Source organism: Ceratotherium simum, chromosome 35, assembly GCF_057802395.1.
Source record: "Ceratotherium simum simum isolate JZ-2026a chromosome 35, ASM5780239v1, whole genome shotgun sequence".
Lineage (NCBI taxonomy): Eukaryota > Metazoa > Chordata > Mammalia > Perissodactyla > Rhinocerotidae > Ceratotherium > Ceratotherium simum.
The window spans coordinates 15,339,102-15,365,617 of NC_141934.1; the positions used below are offsets into that span (position 1 = coordinate 15,339,102).

General features: G+C 43.4%; 3 protein-coding genes across 3 annotated transcripts in view; 1 reads left to right on the top strand and 2 right to left on the bottom strand.

Moving 5' to 3' along the window:
• The window catches only part of RNF10 (ring finger protein 10), a 33,187-nt gene extending 32,008 nt beyond the window's left edge, over nucleotides 1-1,179 (bottom strand). The window contains exon 1 of the mRNA XM_014787062.2: nucleotides 573-1,179. Within this exon, the coding sequence (XP_014642548.1) occupies nucleotides 573-729 (157 nt within the window). The 5' untranslated portion in view covers nucleotides 730-1,179. The remainder of the gene's footprint in view (nucleotides 1-572) is intronic.
• A 2,931-nt stretch (nucleotides 1,180-4,110) lies between these two features.
• COQ5 (coenzyme Q5, methyltransferase) lies at nucleotides 4,111-19,728 on the top strand. Its single transcript, XM_004429908.3, has 7 exons — nucleotides 4,111-4,327; nucleotides 7,721-7,870; nucleotides 10,458-10,679; nucleotides 15,780-15,886; nucleotides 18,020-18,108; nucleotides 18,774-18,885; nucleotides 18,964-19,728. Exons 1-7 carry the CDS (start codon nucleotides 4,126-4,128, stop codon nucleotides 19,063-19,065), a joined length of 984 nt encoding a protein of 327 aa, XP_004429965.1. The 5' UTR covers nucleotides 4,111-4,125; the 3' UTR covers nucleotides 19,066-19,728.
• Nucleotides 19,729-22,258: 2,530 nt separating this feature from the next.
• On the bottom strand, nucleotides 22,259-24,746 carry DYNLL1 (dynein light chain LC8-type 1). The gene is made up of 3 exons (XM_004429909.3): nucleotides 24,604-24,746; nucleotides 24,257-24,394; nucleotides 22,259-22,691 (listed from the first exon to the last, which is right to left on the bottom strand). Exons 2-3 carry the CDS (start codon nucleotides 24,386-24,388, stop codon nucleotides 22,554-22,556), a joined length of 270 nt encoding a protein of 89 aa, XP_004429966.1. The 5' UTR covers nucleotides 24,389-24,394; nucleotides 24,604-24,746; the 3' UTR covers nucleotides 22,259-22,553.
• Nucleotides 24,747-26,516: the final 1,770 nt, after the last annotated feature.

Below are 26,516 nucleotides of genomic sequence, written 5' to 3' on the forward strand. Positions count from 1 at the left end.
ATTCTCATTATCTCCCCCTTTACAGGTAAGGAAACTCAGGCACTCGAGGTTTGGCAAATCTGAAAAGACTGAATTCAGACACTGTGCTCTTAACCACTACTCCGCACTTAACAAAGCCATTCAAGGACGAGTCCTCTTCAACAGAGGGATGGATCTGGGACCACGCTATTAAAAGAGACTCGAGTTTGAAAAGTCCCTGGGCCCCACCCTCCTCTGTTTAAACTTGAACACCATCCAGCGCTAATTCAACATTAAAGGGCAGAAAAACCTAGTGGTTTTAGGAGCGTGGCCTAATGAGTCAGACAAAAGAGGTCTTAAGGCCTGCCGTGAGGCACATACTAGCTGGGAAACCTTATCTTTATTAATGCAAGGATGCGCGTAAACAACGCAGTACAGTACTCCCTAAGCGTTAACTGGGAATAATGGGACCCACGGACAAGGAGAGAAAGGTAGGAACCGTAGGAAAAAGCAGAGCTTGTCCCTGGGGGACCCAGCAGACACCAGAGAGAGGACCCTCCCCAGCCTTAGAGGCAGTCGGACGCCCGCCCTCCGCCCTGGGAGCCCGCCCTTACCGCTCTTGGGTTTAGACTCGCCGACCGGCCCCGCCGAGGCGGAGCGGGGCGGCTGTTGCCCTTTGCTGCTGCCCGAAGAGGCGGAGGAGCTGCTGGAGCCGCTGTTCTTGTCCATGTCGGAGGCGGTGGCGGCGGCGTTGGGGGAGCTCTGCGGCATCAACGGGGGCCTCGGAGGCGGCGGCGGTCGGAGCGGAGCGGGCGCGGCGGGGACCCAGGCTCATGGCGTTCGGGGCCGGCGGGGGTCGGCGGCGGCAGCGGTTCTCGGCCTTCATGGCGACATTTTTCCCTGTTTCCTTCCTCGGCTTCTCAAACTGGGAGGAGAAGCGGCTGGCGGGGCTGTCGAGCCCGGCGGCGGCAGTGACCGAGAAGAAGGAGGAGGCCGGGGCTCGGAGGTCCGGGCCGGGCCTGGCGGGGCGGAGGCTGCGGGGGAAGGGGAGGCGAGAGAGGGTGCGCGAGCCCCGCCGGCCGGCCGGACACGCTCTCCCGCCGCGGGGCAGGGGAGAGGGCTAACTGTTTTGGTGTCGGGGACCAGTGTCTCCGACACAGCGACAGACACTCGCCTCTAGGCCGAGGCCGAGCTGCTCTGGGAATGGCGACGAGTCGCCAAACAGCATCTCGAAGAACCCGGATGGACTATATATAGAGGAGAAGTGAGAGTGACGCACTCTGGGAAATGTAGTTTTCTGCCTACATCCGGGTCCGATGCCCCCCCCCCACCATATGCGAGAGGACGTAAAGCATGGTGGGACTTGTAGTCCAGGTTTTAATTTTAGTACACTAACAATACGTATAATAATAATATATACTACTAATAATAATGCATCCAAACATCGGAATATCTGTGGAATTTCTTTATTGACTCATTGTTTAAGTTATAGTTCTTGTTCTAGTATTAATAACAATTTATTTATGGCTTTTATTCTATGTCCTAATAATAATAACAATAATGGCAACAATGGCAATACCTTACGTTTAATATCACTTTATAGCATTCCCTCATACAATACTTAATTTCATTGTTAATAAGTCATTTATTAATGTAAATCATTGTTAATATTTCATTTCATTGCTAATAATAGTTATCATTGAGTGCTTATCATTAACAGGCACTGTGCTGTACAGTTTATATGGATTATCACACTTAATCCTCACAATAACTCAAGTTTAAAGACGAGGAAATTGACTCAAAAAGCTTAGATCATTTACCCACCATCACATAGCTAATAAGGGATGTTCTCAACTACCTAGGAGATAAGACCTACTGGACACTTACATGGACACTGAGACTTAGGAAATCACATATATTTTATTTATTTATTTATCTATTTATCTATTTATTTATTTATTTATTTATTTATTTATTTATTTTTTGCTGAGGAAGACTGGCCCTGAGCTAACATCTGTTGCCAGTCATCTTCTTTTTTTGCTTGAGGAAGATTAGCCCTGAGCTAACATCCATGCCAATCTTCCTCTATTTTGTATGTGGGTCTCTGCCACAGCATGGCTGATGAGTGGTGTAGGTCGGCGCCTGGGACCCCAATGGCAAACCCAGGCCGCAGAAGCAGAGCATGCCAAACTTTAACCACTACACCAGGGGCCAGCCCCCAGATATGTATTTTAGAAATCATATCACATCCATCTGTACTTGGGAAATTATAAATGATTCCTTCCAACCATAGCAGTTTGAGATTCGAAGGATCACATGTTACATACTGTTAAAGAGGTGAACAAATAATTCTCAGACTAACGTAGCTAGTAAGAAACCTATTATATGCCAGACACTGTGCTGCGCACAAGGAATGCCAAGACACATTGAGGCCTTTAATATACTCATAGTTTCCTAAATTAGTTAAGCAAATAAGAATCTACAATGAAAGAACATGATAAGGACTATAATAAAGTTAACACAAAATGCTGACCAGAGCAGATCTCTGAGGAGAGAAGTACAAACAGTTGGGAGAGGTAGAGGAGGGCTTCCCAGAGGTGGTATCACTTGAGCTGAGCATAGAAGGATGAGTGGTATTTTAGCAGTCATTTATGAACAAATAAATAAATAGACAAAATCCTAGAATTCCCCTAATTGGGCCCTTTTTTGTTCCTTATTAATCATCACATGTATACAAAACATTAATAAGTATATATAAGCCAATCAATTTCTTGAAATTAACAGTTTTAACTGGGATAAGGGAAATTAGATCCTAGTCTCATATTTTTAAATTTCCTTAAAATGCCCTCCACCAGTCCTTATGTTGCTTCCCCTTTTCCAGTTTTTTTTCCCCCCACAAATCATACTGAAATGAGAGAATAGCTACATAACGCTGGTCTGGAAACTTAATTTGATGTCTAGAAGGAATAGCTCCAAATCCTGAGGTCCATTTTAATGTATAACTAGATGTAGAAGATATACTAAGATTCCTTAACGAACTTCCATTTCCTTTAACAAAGATGTGAGAACTCTGATTACGTGGATGAATCATTCCTTCCTCCTATCACTCTTAAAAATAAAAGAGAGAAATCCCAGCGCACTGCTTCCAAAAGAGAGCGGTAGCTATCCATCTGTCAGGCTACACTAAGCCAGAAAGAGATTTTTCGTTTTCAAAATAGTTTCGTAGGGTCCTTGGCACTTTCTCCTTGTGAAATATTTTCAGGAAACATACATTTAAAGAGAATCAAAGCAGAAACATACAGAAATCCAAGCAAAACTTACCACCTCCATCCTCTTTTGTGCAAGATGGTCTACATTATCCTTTCCATAAAAAAAGAACGGGAAAATCTGGGGTTGAAGTATAACACCCGTGCTATGCCAGTTGGAACTAGAAATGTAGCTTTGTGACAGCAGGAGAGGGAAGGTGAGTGGTGATTGGTTCTGACTTGCTAAATAGATACCACAGCTTTCTTTCCCATTTATGAACTTCCTAGGTTTATAAAGTGGAAAGAACAAAGAACAGCCTTTCCCATATTTATTTTTTAGAGTAGTCTAGCATATGTTTCTCAAGAATGGTCTGCGAATTCCTTGCATTAGAATCACCAGGGAAGTTTGTTCAAATAAAGATTCCCAGTACCCATACCAGATTTACTGATTCAAAATCTCTGGTATTGGGGGCCACGAATCTGCAATTTAAAGATCAAACCAGGTGATTCTTATACACACCAAAGTTTGCGAGAACTGACCCTGTAATCTTTGCCTTGCAACCACACAGTACCTCAATTTCCCCCTTCTGCACCAGAAAACAAGAGTTACTCGATATCTTGCGAGTTAGTACTCGTACTAACTGGTTGGCAAGATTCAGAGACCTGGCCGCTGAGGGGTGAGCCTCTCTCTAAGGTCAGCTCATTCCTGGTGAATTCTATATTCAATTTCGGAAGAGAGAGAAGAAGGGATTTCGGGTAGTATTCCAAGACTAAATAGCCTGCGGATCCCAGAGATCACGCATAACTCCTTAATATCAGGGTCCAAGAAGCGTTCGACTAATAATGTCTCCTACTGGCTGCCGTCGGCCGTCTAGTGATGCAATACGACGTACTGTCGGGTCGCTGTCACCCGACTGCCAAGATGGCGGCCCCCAGCAGCTTCGTTTTGTGGAGCTACTACGGTCACGGGTGGTCGCGGGTGATGCGGTACTGCCGGCTCCCCGGGCTTCGTAGCTCCTGGCCCGGGGGCCCGCTGGGTGCGCGGCACTTGTCCCAAGAGAAGCGGGCAACGGAAACTCATTTCGGGTTTGAGACTGTGTCGGAGGAGGAGAAGGGGGGCAAAGGTGAAAGGGGCGAGAGGGCGGATGGAGGGATCTGACCGTCTGCGATCTAGTTTCTTCTGCCCAACTAAGGGTTGATTTAACGTCCTGTTAGCTCCGATGCCGTAGCCTGTGCAGGTCCTTATCTCCAAGGAGTACCAGTAGCCTGACTCCGCAGAGCTTAGACGCCTCCTCTTTTAAGCAGAGTAATTATCACTAAATCTCATCACTTGGGCGTTTATGATGAGCCAGACACCGTGCAGACATTATTTCCAGTTCTCATTTCAACTTCCCGATGGTGGGTATTGTTATCCGCGTGTTGCACATGAGGAAATTGAGACTTGAAGGTTAAGCAAGAACTTGCCCAATTTAATATGGCTAGTAAGCGGCGGAACCAGTATTCCAACCCAGTTTGGTCTGACTACAGAGCGCACGTTCTTAACCTCTTGAAAGGATAGGCCATTGTTTATAGAAAGGAAAAAGAAAGTTATCTTCTCTGTGCCTCAGCTTCCAAATTTTACAAGTAGGAATAATAGTGACCTTTCTCTTAGAGTTGTTATGAGTATTAGGTTACTTCATACATTACTTCATACATTAAAGCATTTTGAACAATGCCTGGCACTTCATATTTACTCAGTGAGTGTTAGATGTTTTTGAGCAGTATCTTTGTGTGCAGCACTGTGCCACAGGCATGGGAAAGGAAAAGAACTGTTTTAAAACTCCAACTGTACCATTTACAACGGAAAAGATATTATGCGCGTTTTACAGATGGATAAGGTGAGGCTCTAAGAGGTTCCTTCACTTAGCCTATGGCCACCCAGGAAATGAGAGAAAGACCCCGCAATGGAATTTCCCATCTAAGAGGGAAAGAAAGACTACTACACTTTGTGTTACCTCTCACTTCAGCCTTACTAAATACATAGCTCTACTGTAATTCTTTGAATATTGAATTTAACATTTATTTCACTGGAGTATGAATCCCCAGCAAGCTAGGACAGTAGCTCATTTATGTCTATATCTTCAGTCCCTGATGCACATTAGGAGCTTGATAACTGCGTGTGGAGTGAAATAAGTAGAGCCAGGTAAAAACATAGTAAATGTTTATTAAGAGCCTGAAACCTTTTTAAATACTTTACATTAATTTTTATAAATACAATCCTATGAGGTAGGAACTAGTAACCTGGTTTTATAAGTGAAGAAACTGTTGAAACAGATATTAAGTCACTTGCCCAAGATTTTGCTAATAAATAGCAGAGCTGGGATTTGAATCCAGGTGGGTTGCTTCCAAAATAATAATAATGCCTGACCTGTGTATTCTGCTTTACAATGTGTAGACAACATTTCACTTGGAAGGAGTTATGCCCTGAGCTAAATATAGCTTCCAGATTGGGACCCAAGATCGAAGTACAAGCAGTCTTCCCTTTGCACACGTGCAAGCTGAAATTATGCACAATGATTTTAATAATCAATGGGAAAAACTGCAATTGTTCCACGACCTTTAAAAATAATCGAACATGAAAAACTCTCTTACTGTCAGTTATAATGTATGGGGAAATGAAAAAACTAGTAAAGTTAGTATTTATTTAGCACACTGTAGTTTTAAATTAGGTTTAATTTTAATTTAATGTAATTAAAATTTTTAAGTTTAACTTGAAAGTTTTAATTAAACTAAAATTCTAATTAAAAAGTTAGAAACATTGGGAATTAAGTTGTTTTATCCCTTTGTAAAAAATTTTACCAAGACTAGTTTGAACAGTGTTTGCTACCTTCTCATCATATAATTTACAATAGGGAGTGAGCATCTTGTCCATGCCTTGACAAATTGCCATAATCCTAAGTTTCAATCAGCTTCTAACATTTTACCCTTTCACTTTCAATGTTGTGAAATATCACCAAGAATTCCTTTAATGTGAAATGTTTTTGTTGGCATCATTTCCTCTGGGACATCTTCAACCATTTTTTCACAACCACATCCTCGTTTATGTCCATCAGTTCATCTTCCCAAAGTTCTTCTGGCTGCAAACGTAGAGTCTCTCCAGTGGCAGCAGCATCAACATTCTCACGGTCAGCTGTTTCTCTAACTCTATTGACATTCTATTCAAATTTCACTTCCAGCATTATCACTTTTCACTCCTTTGCTACACTTTCATTTTCATTAGCCAGTTTCCTCTTTCAATTATCCAGTTTTGTAAAATGCCTCGTGGGTTTACAACTGAGAGATAAGGAGGTAACACAACTGCATGCTTTGCTGTCTGTGTGTGACCTGAATAACTGATATATAGTGACCTGCCAGATACAAACTGAAAGAAGTGACATGACTCATTACTGATCATGATGCATATTTGTTATTTACATAGTGATTTGTGGACTGAAAAACTACTAATGAAGTTAGAACTTTATGCAATTACTCACAGTTAATATACCATTGTATTTGAATGATGTTGCTGGGAGACTGGTGTTATTTAACTAAACTACAGTAACTGAAATTCATGCATACCTGAACCATGCAAAGCAAGGAGCGCTTACAGTCAGTGGGTTGAGCGTTAGTGTCCCTCAATACCCAAAAGATGTTCAAAAGGAAAAAGCAAGCTTGGAGATCCCAGGGTTGAGACTGGACAGTCAAGATTGAGTTAAAGGAGGAGCTCTATAGTCTGCTGATTCAGCAGAGGACAGTAATGTTTTGGATCTATGCAGCACATTTCACCTGAGGAACTCAAAGCATTCTCCCTTTCATGACCTAATTCAGCCTTATGGCAGGGAGGTAGGGGGCTGGCACTGATTTTCTCATCTTATGGTTAGACAAACTGAGATGCAAAGATATTAAATGAAGCCTGTGCTTTGAAGTGTCTTGGAGAGTAAATTTCTTCTCTCTCCAGCTAGATTCCACATTCTGCCTTGATCGTATGGAGAAGATTCATGAGGACCCTCTACAGTGTAACTTGGCCCTGATTCACATCTTGCCATTAATCTGCCCACCATGTTGTACCTGAGGTTTTTCTCAGTGGTGCAGGCAGAGATGAGCTGAGACCTTGCTATCCATTAGTCATGTGTCTTTTTAATGGATTTTGTTGTCTTTGATTATAATAACCATTAGGAAAATTCCACTACCACCCCCATCCTCTACGAAGCAGAAACCTATTTAGTACCAAGTATGTGCATGGCATTATTATGAGGTAGTGGTCCTAGATAAAGATAACTAAGACATCAGAAAAGAGGTTGATTTCTTACATGAAGTAATTTAAGCGTTTTTAAAAAGAGGTAATGTTAAGATGTAGATTTGGGATGGGCATTATAGCTTAGCTTAATCTTGCAAAGACAGGCAATTTCAGGGGAGGAAACCTTCCTCCTCTTTCATTTAGGACTTTTCCAAGTTAATCTTGTTAATGGCACAATTGTGTTGTATTTCTCCCGTGTCAGTCTATCAGGTGTTTGAAAGTGTGGCCAAGAAGTATGATGTGATGAATGATATGATGAGTCTTGGTATCCATCGTATTTGGAAGGATTTGCTGCTCTGGAAGATGCGCCCGTTTCCTGGGACCCAGCTGCTGGATGTTGCTGGAGGCACAGGTAATGTCCAGTTTAGTATCCTCAGGAACCACTGAGCGCCTTTTACAGAAATTAGTGTCTCTTATTGGAATGTGCTTGCTCACGTACCATTAAGATGAAGATAGTGATTGAAAGTCAATATACTTTTAAGAAAAGTTTACTCTTTTCTTGTTAACTGAATGTCAATCAGAAGCACAGAATATCAGCTTTATGCCTGTCACTTTTCTAAAATGCACAGGATTACAAAGTAAAAAGACTAGTTTTTTACTCCAGTGGCATTTTACCATCTAACTGACTGTTTTACCTTCTGTTTAACCTTTAACCCACTTTCCCTTTTTCTTTGGGCGGGTGCCTTTTATCATATTATATAAACTTTCTAGGCAGCCTTTTCTCCCTAATCCACTATCACATCAGATATCAAAAGCTCAGTTGTTTATACATGGTCCTTTGTTACTTGGTGCACACCAGGCATTTGGAGAGAAAAATATCAGGGGCTTCTAAAATACACCTTGGTGACATCATTACATGGTTAATGTACATGTTAAATTACATTAGAATAACGTATAACATAATGAAATAATGTGATAATCTATATAATAGAATAATGTATACTAATAAATTACAGTAGAATAATTTCCATGTTTGAAACATTTTATGTGTGGCTTTGTTGGTGTGGTCCCCTCCCCAAATGGAGGCTCAGAAAGCAATAAGACACCTTGCTCAGTGGAGGACAGTTTAGCAGAATCTATCAAAATGTAAAATGTTATAGTCTAGGATCCCACAATTCCAATTCTAGATATCTAGTCTTAAACAAAGCTTACACAGGGGCCAGCCCTGTGGTTGAGTGATTAAGTTCGGCGTGCTCTGCTTCGGCGGCCCAGGTTCTTAGGTTCGGATCCTGGGTGTGGACCTACACCACTCATCAGCCATGCCGTGGCGGTGACCCACATACAAAGCAGAGGAAGATTGGCACACATGTTAGCTCAGGGCTAATCTTCCTCAAGCAAAAAAAAAAAAAACAGGAAGATTGGCAGCAGATGTTAGCTCAGGGTCAATCTTCCTCAGTAAAAATATAAATTAATTAAAGAAATAAAAAATAAATTTAAAAGAAAGCTTGCACAAAGATATAGCTACAGAAGGGATTCAGTTAGGGGCCAGCTCGGTGGTGCAGCAGTTAAGTGTGCATGCTCTGCTTTGGCAGCCCAGGGTTCACAGGTTCAGATCCCGGGCTTGCACCAATGCACCGCTTGTCAAGCCATGCTGTGGCGGCGTCCCATATAAAGTAGAGGAAGATGGGCATGGATGTTAGCCCAGAGCCAATGTTCCTCAGCAAAAAGAGGAGGATTGGCACTGGATGTTAGCCCAGGGCTAATCTTCCTCACCAAAAAAAAAAAAAAAAAGACATAGCTACAAATATGCTCACTGCATCCTTTTTAGTAATAGTGAAAAATTGGAAATAACCTATTTCTGCTTCAATAAAGATCGCTTTAAATTAAGATATATCTATTCTATGAACTATTATGTCACTATTTAAAAGAATGAGGAAAACCTATAAATACTGATGGAAAGGTCTCAAAGACATATTAAATGGGAATAAAAAGAAAACAAGTTATATAACTGTGTATAATATGATTCCCGTTTATGTTTTTAAGTTGTTTCATATGCGTACATATAAATGCATTTAAATATACAGAAAAGTGACTGGAGAATACTGAATTGGATGGAGAGACTGGAAAAACTTAAGGATGTATTTCTTGCCAATAGTGTAAGAAAAACAAAAGCCAAGAAACAGCATTATAAGAAAGGAAACATGATTCTGGAAGACACTGGCTTTACTCAAACAGTATTTTCCTGGTCACAATAATGTAAACACTTTTGATTTTCAGCTTTTAGACTCAAACCATCAACAAAGCACAGAACACTTAATTATAGCAATAGAAGAAATAACATTTATCAGTCATGACAGAGTAGAAGTACAAATGATGGAAGGTTGAAGGGAGTCAAGAGATACTGTCTGTAATTGACAGAATAAGAAAATACTGATTAGTTTGTTACTCTAGGTTACACAGGTATCTATAAGGAGATGGGGGTACAGGATATCATTATAAATTTGTAAGCAAAGAAATAACTGTAACCAGCAGAAGAAACAGCTAAAAGAGTTGGGAAAGATGGTCTCTGAGGAATTGAACTGGCAGTGGGAAGTGGTGGGGCAGGGATTGTTGCTGGTAACTATACCCTTATGTCATTTTCATAAAAATTATTAGAAAAGATTAGAAAGCTGCACACTAAGCTCTTAACACTTGTTATGTCTAGAGAGGGCATGGACAGAGAATGCAACTTTCATGTTTTATTTTATATATTTAGACATTGAGTCTTTTATAGTAAGAATGTGTCCATGCATTATTTATGCAATTTTTAAAAAAGGTTTTTTAAAGAATCTTAAAGGTTAAAAAATTACTGTTAAAAAAAAGTTACTGTAGAGGTGAGTACAAACTTCAATTTTCATATACTCCTCAACTCTTGTACCTTTGTTGCTCCTTTTGGGTTTAGGAGATGCTGTTTTTTTTTTGTTTGTGTTTGCATCTTTCCTCCTGTTGGCTCCTCACAGGTGACATTGCATTCCGGTTCCTTAATTATGTTCAGGCACAGCATCAGGGAAAGCAGAAGAGGCAGTTAAGGGCCCAACAAAATTTATCCTGGGAAGAAATTGCCAAAAAGTACCGGAATGAAGAGGATTCCCTGGGCGGTTCCCGTGTCATGGTCTGTGACATCAACAAGGAGATGCTCAAGATTGGAAAGCAGAAAGCCCGTGCTCAAGGATACAAAGCTGGTAAGTCCTACAGAAAGGAGACATGGAGGAAATGTATGTATGTTTATAAAATAAGATGGAATATGTAAAATGTTGAAGTGCTTTATTTTCCAGCTTTCAAAAACTTATAGATAGGCAGGAGTTGAAGATAATTTGTGTGGCTGAGTCCAGTTTGTGTGCTGTTATATACATTATTTCAGCAACCCAGGGAGTTAGATTATCAGCCTTGTGTGACAGGGAGGATAACCAAAGCCCAAAGAGCTTAAGTATGTTACTCAAGTAACAGAGCTTTTTTTTTTTTTTTTTTTGCTGAGGAAGATTCGCCCTGAGTAACATCTGTTGCCAATCTTCCTTTTTTTTTTTGCTTGAGGAAGACTAGCCTTGAGCTAACATCTGTGCCAGTCTGCCTCTACTTTATATGTGGGTCGCCACCACAGCATGGCTGACAAGTGGTGTAGGTCCGTGCCCAGGATCCAAACCTGCGGACCCAGGCCACTGAAGTGGAACACGCCAAACTCTACCACCATGCCATGGGGCTGGCCCCAGTAACACAGTTTAAATGGCATATCCCAAATTGGAGCTGAATCTTCAGATCTCAGCTCTTGGACCCTGAGACAGAAGTTTTGCTTTCAATTCCCAGCAACTCCTCAATGACCCGGATGTCCTATTCTTGAGCCATTCCATTCGCCTTTCACTACTAGAATGGACTGATTGATGTGAAACTGCCCTTAAAGAAAGAACTTGCTTTTCAGCCACAAGTTCAGTTAGCTGACAGCCTCCAGCTCCCTTAAGGCTCTGCCTCAGCTTTTGAGGCAGGCTCTTTCCTGGCAGCACCCAGCAGATGACTGAGCACTAGAGGGCTAGTAGGCCCCAGACATTTCCTACATGGGACTCTTGTGTTTGTTTTGGTTTTTTTGAGGAAGATTGGCCCTGTGCTAACATCTGTTGCATTAGCCAGTCTTCCTCTTTTTTTTTTCTCCTCAAAGCCCCAGTACATGGTTGTGTAACATAGTTGTAGCTCTTCTATGTGGGATGCCACTTCAGCATGGCTTGATGAGCAGTGAGTGGGTCTGCACTGGGATCCGAACCTGCCAACCCCAGACTGCCGAAGCGGAAGGTGAGAACTTAACCACTGCGCCACCGGGCCGGCCTCCCACATGGGACTCTTAATAGGCAGTCTTTGCTCCAGAGCTCCCTGTTGGGTAAGCTGAGGCTTTATCAGATCTGCATCAAGGTCTAAAGGCTTTCCCCACTCAATCTTGCTTCCTCTTCCTTTTATCTTTCCCAGGTATCTCCCTCTAAAAAAAAAACCTTTTGCACTCCTACCTACATCTCAGCATCTGTTTCTCAGGGGGCCCAACTGATACAGTTGAAGAAACACCTGTAAACAGTACTCCTCAAGCTTTCTTCCCACAGTACTCGCAACAGCAGATAGGAGAGTGACTGCATGTCTCTAGGAACACACTACAACCTCAGAGTGGACAATTTGTGCCTTAGCTTAAAGATGTACATTTTACATTTGGCTTTCTGTTTCTTTTAATATTCTGAAACACTTTGCCCCTCAAGTTTTTCAAGTAGAAGTTGTGATCTGGCAGCCGCACCACGTTTACCCAGCTTTTCAGAGCCACTGCACTGCCCTCTTCCTTTTTTTTTTTTTTTTAATAATTTTTATTTTTTATTTATTTTTTATTTTTCCCCCAAAGCCCCAGTAGATAGTTGTATGTCATAGCTGCACATCCTTCTAGTTGCTGTATGTGGGACGCGGCCTCAGCATGGCTGGAGAAGCAGTGCATCGGTGCGCGCCCAGGATCCGAACCCGGGCCGCCAGCAGCAGAGCGCGCGCACTTAACCGCTAAGCCACGGGGCCGGCCCGGCACTGCCCTCTTCCAATCTGGCCACGCACTGCAGGCAGCCGCTGTGAGAGGCAGTGGTATACAACAAAGAAAATCAAGTCCCTCAGGTCAACATCAGCATTTCTCTCCTCCCCTTCCCCCACCAGGAGTGCCCATGGTTATTTTAGCTCAATTCTTCTTCCTCCTCCTCCTCCCACCGCCAGAACAAGCTGCCTAGATGAGCCGAAGCCCACTTGGCCCCCAAGATGAAGGACTCTTTTGTTAACCATCAGCACTGATCAGAAGGCAGACAGTCACTAGTGTTTTTAAACAAAGGCACTATGTTTCCTTACTCCTACTGAAAAACGTGTTTCCCTTCTCTCTGGTGCTCAGGCATAGAGAAGGGAGACCAAAGACAGAAATGATAGGTAAGGTTCCGTTTCTGGAGTCATCTCTCCCATAGCATAGTTTGCTCCTCAAGCTCTCCTAACTGCCAAGACAAATCCCCCTGCATAGGAATCATTACGTACTGCATAGAACAGTTTTCATTATCTTTCCTCCTTGCTTTATTGATCTCCAATAATAATGGCTTTGCAAAAAATGTCATGCAGAAAAAGTTGAAACTAAGTAGGAGGATCTTAGAAATTATTTAATAAATATAAAAGTTACTGTGTAAAGGCGTTTTTTTGTGTAGCACTGTTATGTGTTTTATTTATGTTTTATGTGTAGCACTTCCTCCCCAAATGGAAGTTCTGAGGGCAGCAGCCTTAGAAAGATTATTTGATGGGTTATAAAAGTGATATCTTTGAGAGAAATTTTGGATTTCTAAATTCAAAATTTTGGACAAGTATTGAGAAGAAAGTAAATGTTACCCATAATTTCAACATCCAGAGATGCCCTTCAGTATTTTAATATATTTCCTTCCTATCTTTTTCCTAATCATTTCCTTTTTATAAAATTGAGAACATCGGGGCTGGCCCTGTGGCATCATAGTTAAGTTTGGTGCCTTCCACTTTGGCGGCCCAGGTTCACAGGTTCAGATCCCAGGTGCAGACCTATACCACTTGTCAGCCATGCTGTGGCAGCGACCCACATATAAAGTAGAGGAAGACTGACACAGATGTTAGCTCAGGGCTAATCTTTCTCAAGCAAAAAATGAGGAAGATTGGCAACAGATGTTAGCTCAGGGCTAATCTTCCTCAGCAAAAAAAAAAAAAAAGAGAGAGAGAGAGAACATCTTGTATATACAATATAGTATCCTGCCTTAATTCAGCATTGTATCATGAGATTTTCCCATGTCATTAAAAGTTCCTTAAAATCATTATTTTTTATGATATTCCCCCATATGCATGTTTCATGAGTCACATAACCATTTTACATAACCAATAAACAATTGACCTTTCATTTTTTCCTAATGTTTTGGCATATAGCACATTGTTCATCTTTATTTATAAATTTTGGGCCGGCCCCGTGGCTTAGCAGTTAAGTGCGCGCACTCCGCTGCTGGCAGCCCAGGTTCAGATCCTGGGCGTGCACCAATGCACTGCTTCTCTGGCCATGCTGAGGCAGAGTCCCACATACAGCAACTAGAAGGATGTGCAACTATGACATACAACTATCTACTGGGGCTTTGGGGGGAAAAATAAATAAAGTTTAAAAAAAGAAAAATGTCTTATTTATAAATTTTTTGCATGCATTCGTTACATTTTTTTACTAACAATATAACCTTGGACAAGGGTTTAAACTCTCTGGAGCTCAATTACCTTATCTATAAAATGGAGAAAATAATAACCACCTTTTAGTAGGAGGTAGCATAGCTGTTAAAAACACAGGCTCTGGAATAAAACTACCTGAATTCCAATCCATCGGTGTGACCTTGGGCAAGCTACTTTAACCTTTCTGATACTCAACTTTGCTCACCTGAAACATGAGGATCATAATAACAGCTGTCTCATGGAGTTGGTATGAGGATGTGATAATATAATGTATGTAAAGTGATAACACAAACCCTGCCATCAAGGGCTCAGTAAGCAGTAGCTATGATGATGTCATCAACGTCCTCCTCCCAAAAATCAAATAGCTAGGTCAAAGGGTATGCTTATTTTTATTTTTTTATTTTTTTTAATTTTATTTATTTATTTTCTTTTCCCCCATATCCCCAGTAGATAGTTGTATGTCATAGCTGCACGTCCTTCTCGTTGCTGTATGTGGGACGCAGCCTCAGCATGGCTGGAGAAGCAGTGCCTTGGTGCGTGCCCGGGATCCGAACCCGGGCCGCCAGCAGCGGAGCGCGCGCGCTTAACCGCTAAGCCACAGGGCCGGCCCGGTATGCTTATTTTTAAAGCTCTTGTTAAATACTGCTAGTTTGCTTTCCAGGAAGGTTATTTTCATTTACTTTCCTCTATAGAGCCTTCCCTCTATATCATATTTTATGTCTCATTCACTGCAAGTTGACTAATGTTAAAGCCAAATCAGGATCCTTAGAGAACACAGTCATCCTAATGGGGGGCTCCCTTGGGTGTTTTCTGAATTCATGACCAGACTTGGGGTCTAGACTTTCTCTGTGACTCCAGTAGAATCAATATAACTATGCTAAATTCTGTACTTAGAATACTTCCAATGATCCTCTGAAGTAGGTACTATTATTAACTCCATTTTACAGATGAGGAAACTGAGACAAAGTAGTTTATTCAAGATTATAGAGCTAATAAATGGTAAAGCTGGAGTTAGAATCTAGACAGTCTAACCCCAGGACCTGGGCTCTTAACCATAGTGCTCTACACAAAACACTTAGTTGGATAAAAATTGTTTGAAGGTAGACATAACTAAGTATGCAGCAAGTTCTACTCTGAGAGCCTTGGGGGAACAACTTCCTGCTAAACTTCAAGGACACCAGCTTCAGGTTCTCAGGACTGGAGGACACCGTGAAGACAGTGGCCAGGAATCCAATGGATAAGGCAAGCGTGTGATGTTTTCTGATACCACATGTATGGTATTTGCCCAGCACCAAACAGTTCTCCAATTCTCCCACACCAATGAGGTGTCCAGCAAGTCCATTCAATTCTCATACTAACTACCTGGAGTTAGCCTCAGATTCCACAGGTTTGAGGGCTCAGTGCCACAAGACTTCAGAAGCCAGCTGCAGATGGGGTGTCCAGGCTGCTCACACTTCTGCCTGGCTGACTGCAAATTTGGGAGTTCCCACAACCCCCTCCTCTGGTTTGACAATTTGCTGGGTACAGAAGAGACAGCTACTCAGACTGAGACCAGAACTGATTTTCTCTTTCAGGACTTGCTTGGGTATTGGGAGATGCTGAAGAACTGCCCTTTGACGATGACAAGTTTGATGTTTATACCATTGCCTTTGGGATCCGGAATGTCACACACATTGACCGGGTATGAATGGCTGCATCTTCAGCTTGTGTGACTCTCAGGATATTAGTTCTCCTGGGGTGGCTCCACAGTGAATGAGGAAGGAGGGAGAGATTCTTCTCTGGGCCCAGCTTTTGGGTGGAATGACTGTTTGAGGCTTAGGGGCCTCAATCCGTTAAGCTGCCAATTTTCCTAGTCACAAAATTGAAAAAGACCAAAACCACAGAGCAGATCCCCTTAGAAGCCTTTGTTGCTTGGGTTGGTATTTACATCTACTGGCTTGCTCTGGCATTTCATCTCTTTCTTCTCACTTGTAAAGCTATCTGACCCTGTGAGTTTGCAGAAGATCAGAGGCATTTCTGAGGCCAACACAGAAAAAGGCACTCAAACACTATTTTAGAAGAAGGTAGCTGGAGTCATGGTCCCTCTGTAGGGAGAAGGGAATGTTCAGCTCTTAATCTGATGCAGCACTTCTTTCTTTCTTTCTTTCCTTCTTTTTTTTGGTGAGGAAGATTGGCCCCGAGCTAACATCCATGCCAGTCTTCCTCTATTTTGTACGTGGGATACTGCTACAGCATGGCTTGATGAGCAGTGTGTAGGTCGGTGCCTGGGATTCGAACCAGCAAAGCCCGCGCTGTTGAAGCAGAGTGCACGAACTAAACTACTACGCCACTGGGCCAGCCCCATCTTTATTTCTACTTTAACATTCTGTCCAAAGCATTTGAAGACTCCAGTTACCTGGTTCCTCTGCTTTGGGTGGAACATCCTTTATGATGCTCTTTAGCTTGGTTTTTATGACCTGTCCTGTGTCTGTAGCCAGTTTATTATTTCTCTTAATTAAGAAAAAATAATTTAGAATAGAGTCAAAGTTCAAAACGTACAAAAGGTGAAAGTCTGCCTCCCACCCTTGTGTCCCAACCATTCAGTGCCTCCTCTCCCTTCATACAATCATCACGGTCTTGTGTATCTTTGCAAAGACGTTTTGTGCATATTAAATGTATTTATTCTTTTTTCTTTCTTTTTTTATACAAATATTAGCTTATGAAACATTTTGCCCATTGGTTTTTTTCCTTAAAAATATATCTTGGAGGGGTCAGCCCCGTGGTGTAGTGGTTAACTGTGTGCACTCCGCTGCTGGCAGCCTGGGTTCGGATCCCGAGCACGCACTGACGCACTGCTTGTCAGGCCATGCTGTGGCGGCGTGCCATATAAAGTGGAGGAAGATGGGCACAGATGTTAGCCCAGGGCCAGTCTTCCTCAGCAAAAAAGAGGAGGATTGGCATGGATGTTAGCTCAGGGCTGATCTTCCTCACACATACACACACACACACACACAAATATACATATATATATATGTCTTGGAGATTTTTCCATGTCAGTACATAAAGAGCACTGGCTCTTCCTTTTTTATTTATTTATTGTATTTATTTATTTTTTTTGAGGAAGATCAGCCCTGAGCTAACATCCATGCCAATCCTCCTCTTTTTTGCTGAGGAAGACTGGCCCTGGGCTAACATCTGTGCCCATCTTCCTCCACTTTATATGGGACACCGCCACAGCATGGCCTGACAAGCAGTACGTTGGTGCGCGCCCGGGATCTGAACCTGGGCCACCAGCAGCGGAGCGCGTGCACTTAACCGCTACGCCATGGGTCCAGCCCCTCTTCCTTTTTCAAATAGGTGCATAGATTCCATTTGTATAGATATATTCCATAATTTAACCATCTCTCATTAATAGTTAAGATGCTTCTAATCTTGTGTTGTTCAAATAGTGCTGCAGTGAATAACCCATATACATATCATTTCCACAGTAGAAGTATTTCTGTAAGATGGATTCCTTGAAGTAAAATTGCTGGATCAAAGAAGATATCCATTGTGATTTCAATACGTAATTCTAAAATTGCCCACCATGGGCGTTGTACCAATCTGAATCAGTTTAGATTACTCCAAGTAGCCTTCTCTTCATGGGCAACAGAATGCTTAAAATATTTAGGATATTGTAGAGTTATTTCTACTGTTAAAGCTTCCCAACTGAAAATGAACAAGGGCCGTATGCGAAATGATAATTTTTATAAGGCCCACAGAAGCTAAAGCTGTCTTGGCCTCACAGAATTGAGTGAGGTCTGCTGAGGAGTGTGTTTGTTGTTGTCTTGCTCAGGCACTCCAGGAAGCTCATCGGGTCCTGAAACCAGGAGGACGGTTTCTCTGTCTGGAGTTTAGCCAAGTGAACAATCCCCTCATATCCAGGTTGGCATTGTTAACAGGGTTTATTCTCATTGTCTAGCCAAGGGTTTCCCAAAATGGATAGAAAATAGCCAGTAAGCTATAAGCATGAACCTCATAGTTTAGAGGCCCAGAGTTCCCAAGAGACAGTGCTACCTCAGGTGTCAGCCAATTCTGAATGACAACACTTAGGTCTGAAGAGTCTCAAACCAGTAACCAGAGGCTAAGTTGGCCCACGTGTGTATTTTGTTTGACTCATGGTAGTTTAAGAAATTGACATAGATGTCCATATCTAAAAATCAGGAAATTTTACATAAAAATATGGATTTCCAGTTTCACTTGAGGAATCAGATGTATGGCAACCCTGGGTAAGCTGATATTCCCACATGGCAATAGTCAGAGCTGAGTAGTAACTGTCCCTTCTCCACTTTTTTTTTTCCTTTGGTGAGGAAGATTGGCCCTGAACTAACATCCATGCCCATCCTCCCCTTCTCCACTTTTATGGTACTTCCTAACTGTACCTGTCACCACATCCTTACCACTCTCTATTGGTCTTGCGCCTGGCCCGCTTCACTTATTTCAGGTACTTGCTTGACCCCTATAGGCATTTGAGTTTATGACCCCAAGCTTAGCCCTTGCTTCTTATCAAGAGCCATGTTCTAATATTAATCTTTTGCCTTTTTGTTTAGGCTTTATGATCTGTATAGCTTCCAGGTCATTCCTGTCCTGGGAGAGGTCATTGCAGGAGACTGGAAGTCTTACCAATACCTTGTAGAGAGTATCCGACAGTTCCCGTCTCAGGTACAAAATTTCTATAGCTTACAACAAAGGCCCTTAAGCTGAAATCCAGGTGATCCTTGCTGTATCTTTGTGTTTTAGGAGGAGTTCAAGGAGATGATAGAAGATGCAGGTTTTCAGAAGGTGACTTATGAAAGTCTAACATCAGGCATCGTGGCCATTCATTCTGGCTTCAAACTGTAGCTCTTTTAAGATCCTGGGACATGAACCAGTCACATCCTGTCAAAAGCCTGGAGCTGAAGGATAATCTGGCTAGTGAGACCAGCAGCAGAACATCTCCTCTTGGACTCATGTAATGTCAAAGAGGAAGAAACAAATTCCTGTCACTTTATTGCAGCTTTCCTTAGGAGCTGCTTCGGGCCTTCTCCTAGAGTTATTTGGTCTGCATTTTTTGCTCAACTCCTACTAATTTTTCTTGGCTGTGCAGTGTGCTGTTAAGGTAAAACCAGCACTAAAGCTCAGTTTTAAAGTGTAACTGTAGCTTCTCTGCTGGTGCTGCCTTCCAGAGGGATAATGAATCATTTGAACCCAATGATGATTTGAATCAGAAAACTTCCTAGCTGTACCTGAGTCCACCTTTCAGCCTAGGACTAAGTCAGGAGCCAAAAGCCAAGGCCCAAGTCAGAAGGCTAACAATCACAACTAGAATTACACACTGGCACTAAATGAGTTTACAATTTTTGTGGTATCTGTCATTTTTTCTTGAGGGAGGTGAAAGAAATACATTTTTATCATCATTCATTCAGTCCTCTTCTACCAAAAGCCACTATTGTGTCCTCAGTGCCTGTTATGAAGAAAACAACTCAAAAAATCCTTATTGAAATAAATGTACCAGCAAACTCCTGCTTTCACGTCTTATATAGAGAGCTTCTTTGTCAGAATACATTTGAAGAAAAGGTTTTATAGCAAAAAAGGAAAAAGTTTGAAAACTATTTATCTAGCCTAACCCTCTCAGTACTCAGGGGCCGAGCTGGGCAGAGCTCGTTTCCTTTTTTTTTTTTTTAGATTTTATTTATTTTATTTTTTCCCCCCAAAGCCCCAGTAGATAGTTGTATGTCATAGCTGCACATCCTTCTAGTTGCTGTATGTGGGACTCGGCCTCAGGATGGACGGAGAAGTGGTGCCTCAATGCGCACCCGGGATCCGAACCTGGGCCAACAGCATTGCAGTGCGCGCACTTAACCACCAAGCCACAGGGCCGGCCCATCGTTTCCTTAATATAGTCCACTATCTGATGTTAAAATGAGGCCATAAATATTTTGAATATGGATGAAGCTTAAGGTTTTTGAGGGGCCTTGCTAAGAAATTGCTGAAATCAACCTGTGAGTTGGCTAGCAGTTTGTTGATAACTTAGTTCAAGGCTATCTGAAACGGCTTCATATATGCTGCCTCTTGGCCCAGCTCAGTAGGGGTCATTTATGTACTTTCACTCACAAGATCTTGCCCTGTCATTGAAAAGCTTCCAGATACAAGTATCTATATACAACTGTATCAACAACAGCTAAGAGCAGTTGATAAAATGCTAAACCTTAAAAAATACTTTTAGCTTACATTTTGTTTTTAGCTTACATTTTGTTTTTAGCCAGCTGGAGCCTACTGGCCTTTGAAATTAACAAGGAGCAGGTGCTGGAAGGAACTTCATAAACCATCAACCCAATCCTATCTCCATGGCAATGTGGTTTTCTCACACCTCAATCAAAAAATAAAAGTTAAAAAGCTGCCACTTCCTGGCAGTAGATATGGGCCTGATCAAATGAGAACCCCCACATCCAGCTGTTTGTGGACTGAAATCAGATTTAGAGTGTTGCTGGAGAAGGACAAGACTGATAGACAGCTTTGGAGCCCAAATTCCTGTTGGGCTTCAAAATAGAGCCAGGCTCACTAAAGAGGGAAAAGAGATAGAAAAGAAATGAATTACAGGGCCGGCCGTATGGCTTGGTGGTTAAGTGCGCGCGCTGCGATGCTGGCGGCCCGGGTTCGGATCCCGGGTGCGCATCGAGGCACCACTTCTCCGTTCATCCTGAGGCCGAGTCCCACATGCAGCAACTAGAAGGATGTGCAGCTACGACACACGGCTATCCACTGGGGCTTTGGGGGGAAAAAATAAAATAAATAAAATCTTTAAAAAAAAAAAGAAATGAATTACAGGAACATTTTCAGTCTGTTTATATAAATACAAACCTAAATCACCCCAATTGCAGTCTCCTGTTCCACAGTACCTCCTCATCCTTCTTTCCTGCAGAAAGCAAAGGAAAAACTCTTCTCCCATTTTAACTACCACAGTGAACAGTAAAACAACTTTTGCCCCTCTACCCTGAAACTTTCCCACTCCTAACAGCTCAACTTCACTAGGACTCCTAAAACGCCAAGTTCTGGTAAAGAAAAATAATCCTTCAAAGATGTTATGGACCTAATGCTGCTCTTAAGATGGAGTCATCACCTACCAATTCAAACCTACCACACCCTTCTATGTAGCAGCAGCCTGACTGCTCAGAAATCCTACTTGTGTCTCCTAGGATCCAAAGTCTAAAACAAAAAGCCTTACCTCATGTGAACACTGAAAACAATATAGGGAAACTAGAAAGCCAGGACCTTCCTTTTAACTTCCCAAGATGGCTGAGGGTTATTTCAGCCTCTGGAATATTTCCTTTCTACCTACAAAAGCCAAGCCTGCCATATTGCTTTTCTTTACAGAAAAGATTTGTCTTCCTAAAGTTGATAGCAGGAAACCTTTAATGAAGGTTACTTATCCACAGCTTTAATTGGGTCTTTTAATGAAAGCTTCAATTCATGTTAATTGGGTTTCTGACCACAGCTAGTTAAAGCACAGCACAGCAGGCTTACAAGTTTAAATTCCTGCAAAGACTTTATTAGAATCACATGGAGGGCTGCTGCTCAAATACTTTTTCCCTTTTAAGATTACCTTTAATCTTTAGTTTCCTTAGAGGCAAGGCAGGGGAGGGGCAACAGCCTAGAGGCCAGCAAATTTCTCATTAGCCCAACTTTATCAGCTTATTTCCACTTTAAAGCCATAGAAAGCTTAAAGTTCTATTACACATTCATCAGCACCACCTGAGGCTTAAGGCCCAAAACATTCTACAGCAACATCTTTTAACAAAATGAGCACTTATAGAATAGGGGTAAGATTTAATCCAAGTTTCTCTGCCATGCATTTCTCGACATGCATTTCTGAGTAGTATTCTTCCATGCACAACAGTTGCAGGATGGGTGAGAATTAAAGACTCAAGACTTTGAATAGGCTAGTCTATTATATCCCCACAGAAATATCAAGGACTCATCCCCATGAACCTAGTCAAGATCAAATGATAGGCCATCTTCAACCCTAGACTATCTGAAACAAATCGTCACTAACACACACTTCTCCAACACATTTATTTTTTTTTGAAAGGAATGGATTTTGAGGAGGAAAAACATGGGGCAGAAAGGTATGGAATAGAAAATAAATACAAATGTAAGCTGTTTTGCTAGTTGTTTTATAACCACAACAAATTAGTACAGAGAATGCCCCGTACAAAACAACACAATAAAGGTTCAAAGATCGAGGTTGTTCCCTTAGGCAAGGCTGAAGAATTCAGTCTCTGGTATTTGGAATTTAGGCTGCAGTCCTTGTTTTTGGATGGATCACTGGGTGTGTGGCACAGTCCATGCTTTTAACCAGATTTGAACAGCAGAATGGCCACTTGGCCCAGGTAGAAGTAGATGAAGTGTTTGGTTTCATGTGTCACATAACTACCGAAGTTCCTCCCCACAATGCAGTGCCAGGTGGGGTTGTACTTCTTGTCAAACTCCTGGGGGGTGGGGGAGAAGAAAAAAAAACACTAGAATTTTAGTGCTAAACCCGAAGTCAGAGTTTGCCTCCTAGATAAGCAGAGCCTGTAGGGGCAGAAAGGAGGAACGTTAGCATCTGCAAATTCTTAGAAGGAAAGAATGTTCCCAAGCTCCAAGTCGCCTACATAGTGCATTAATGCAAACATACTTGCAATCCCCAGCTAAGCTGGGGGCCGGGGAAGTAGAAGGCAGAAAGGGCAGCCTCAAAGACAGGGTGCTTTGTTACCATGGTAATTTCCCCTTCATAACTTCTATAATGTTCTTATTCATTGACAGCAGGTGATCAACAGTTGTAGTTTATCATATTCTTCTGTGTTAACAGAACTATCCTCGTACTGTATGTCATGCACCCCCAAATCCAAGAAAATGATAAATATTTAGCCCCAAATACCCTATAACTCATTCCTTAACTGCACTCCAGTATCCTTGAAACCAAAAGACTTCCAAAAGGACAAAACCTCAATTAGCACTCCTACTATTGTGGATCCAGATTTAAGGGGACAAGATACTTGGCTTTCCACTGTTCCTTTAAGAATGTTGGAAGCAAGATCTGAGCCACCTGGTCAAATTTTATCCTTAATTATGATTTCAATAGTCGTCCTTTCCACATCTGTCCTGATGGCGCCAATCTACCAACTAGTCCACAAGGAGAGCAAACTGCAGGAACAACTTTGCCCTATTTTCCCCACTCGAAGGGGCTCTGGGGACTAGACTGTCTGTGTTGAAATTTCTTCACTAGGTGACTACAAGCAGGCGCTGAAGCGAATCTTTCTCTATAAAATTCTTACACATCCCTGTTGTGAATTTCACAAAATTTGGCTACTCTTATATTGTATGCAGCGTGAACGTGGTTTAAATCTATTAAAGGGAATAACATTCTTACAGGCGAGACGAATGCACTGCTGCGTTTCTCAAAAAAGGTATTTCGGTTCCGTCTTAAGTCTTTTATCTTCCCATTCTCAACTGGAACCCTCCCCGGCTTACGCTGCCAGCTTCCTTCCCTTCCAGAACACACAGCTCGGTGAAGTTGGCAGTCCTGCCAGCTTTCTACAGAGTGCCATTTACCAAGCCCCCACCCCCAGCCCTCAACCACCACTACCACCCACTTTCCCTCGACTGCCGACTACAATTCCCAGTGGAAGGCTGGCAAGATCTCCCTCTGGCCCGGCTGGAAACACCCACGCAGCCCCCCCTTCGGAACACCCAGATGGCTCCTCAGCGCAGGAATCATGCAGAAGGGGGAACCGCTGCTCCCCGATCCTAGAAACCGTTGCTAGGTGGCGCTTTCCCCCGCAGACCTGAGTAATAAAAAAACTTCGGGCGCCGACGATCTGGTCTTCCCAAGAGGAGCGCAAAATTCATTTGCGTCCTTTCTGGAAACCTCTACACCCGAGCTGCCTTGCGTGCCCCCAAGGATCTCGGCCAGGCGCTTCGGGGACGCAGGATCGGAGAGAAGGAACTAAGTTGCGACTCGCCCCGGCTGCGCGCAAACGGCCCGCGCCCCCCGCCCGCGCCCCGTCCTCACCTTCTTAATATGGGCCGCAATGTCCTTCTCTATGTTGTATTTCTCCAGCGCCTGAGTAGCACACTCCACCGAGTCCTGTTGCATCTCCTCCGACATGTCGGCATTTTTGATGACGGCCTTTCGGTCGCACATGGTTACCTGCAGGGCGAGGCCCGGGCGAACAGTGAGGAGTTGGGGTGCAGACTGCGCCTGCGAGGCGCCAGCTCCCCCGGGACGCCCCGCCCGCCCCACGCCCCCCGGGACGACGCCTCCCACCCGACTTCTTCCCAAGAGGCGCGGGCCGCGCGGACCGACGGCGGGGGACGAAACCGGGTAGCGAAGCCCCCCGAAGCCCCTGAGTCTCTCACCGCGGAGCAGGGGATGGCCAACTGCAACGGTCTCCTGGGGGAGGGGCTGGCGAGGCTCAGACTCGGCAGGAGCGGCCCTCGCTAACGAAGCCGTGGCGCATCTAAGGAGCCCGACGGCCGCCGCCGCCGCCTAGTGCCTAGGCCCCGCCCTGCTCCCGCCGGCCCCGCCCCCCGCCGAACGGCCCCATTGGCTTGACGCAGCTCCCAGGACTCTCCCATTGGCCGATGGACTCAATGGTTCCCTCAGGATCTTTCCCCTGCATTTTGTTGCAGACCACAATGCACCGCTCGCGGCGTCGGTTGCCGCGGCAATGGGCCGCACGCGGAGAGGTGGTGAGGTCAGCCCGAAGGTGGAGCTGGGACGGGATCCCTGGGACCACTCAGCGGCTAGAAGCGTGCGAGGGGAACGTCTGCCCGAGCCAAGGGAAGTGATTTCAAATTTACGGAGATTGTCCCAGAGTCGAGAACAATCTTGTGTTCTCGAACAAGGACAGTCTTAGGAGGTTGGGTGTCCTACGCACCCCTCACCTTCACCCCAGGTCAGAAGGATTTAGGGATTCTGACTGGGGTGGCCCATCCTTTCGCTGAAAGGGTATCTCTGAAGCCGGGCCAGCTTCCTGGGCAAGTGAGCAGTACAGTCTCAGAAGAGGGGCCCCAGGGCTTGCTTTAATGTTCTACTGTCTCATTCTTGAAATTCTTAATTTTTTTCCACAAGAGATCCACCTTTTCATTTTGCGTTGGGCCCCGCAAATTATGTAGCCGGTCCCCTTCTGAAATACTGGGGGCGTTCTCAGGAATGGGAGAGGGTTTCGTTATGAATTAAGGGATTATCCCCAAGAGTGGGGTTTCCCTGCTGGGCAATACAGACCTCCTTTAAGGGGGTGGGGGGGTCCTCTGGGTGGATTTGGGAGTGCTGTTCCCGGGTGTGTGTGCCCAGCGTGGGGCTCTTGCTTCGTGAGGCAGTCTTTCCTGTGTAGGAGTTTCTTGGTTGGGGGTTTATCTCTAGGGCAGAAGTGCCCTAATGGATAGAAAGACAGTCCTCAAAGGTATTTCCTCTGGCTTAGGGTGGCTAACCACTAAGTGGTTAAAAAAGCAAGGTCTTGGAGGCTTAGGGAGCCTGGGCAGATCTGGATTTAAGTCCCAGCACTCTCGTTTACTAGCTGTTTGAACCTCAGTTTTCGTATCTATAAAGGGGGACTAAATAGAAAAAGAAACCACTGCATAAGCATGTTGGGAGTATTAAATAAACTAATTCATTTGTAGTTCTCAGCACAACGTAGCATATATTAGGTGCTCAGCGAATCTTATCAATAGCTATCAGTTTATGGAACTGTCCGAAGAGTCACAGCAAGGTTTTGAACAACCAATCCTTAAATGCCTATAATGTGTTTTTGAACTTCCATAAACAAGTTAGCAGGTTAATCATGTAACCAGAAGCTTTCTGTTTACCTTTCTGCATTTTTCTTCTTGACACCTCTCATTAACCCAGAACCTCTTAACAACAATTTGACCAGATGCTCACAATGCCAAAAAGAAACAGGTGGAATAATGAGAACCTCAGGTACAACATATGCATATCAATTGAATCAAATTAAGAGGCTTTTCCTAGTTCCAGGTTACCAGTGGTGGGATTAGAGGTGCGAGGAGTTAAAATAGTTCTGTATGGTGTGGCTCCTGAAGAAGAAGTTGGGTTGGCAACAGGAGTGAGGCTAATTAGTGCTTCTGCCTGACTTGGGTGTACGATTCAGAGCTTCAGAATCTACTGATGATGCCAGATGAATCCTGAATGTCTCTTGCGGGCCTTTACTTTTCGTGTGTGTGTGTGTGTACCTCCCTTTAATCTATGGCTTGGCCAACTTCTCCTTGTTTAAACAGAAGGAGCTGAGAGTAGTTAAAGTGCATCAGGTAATAAG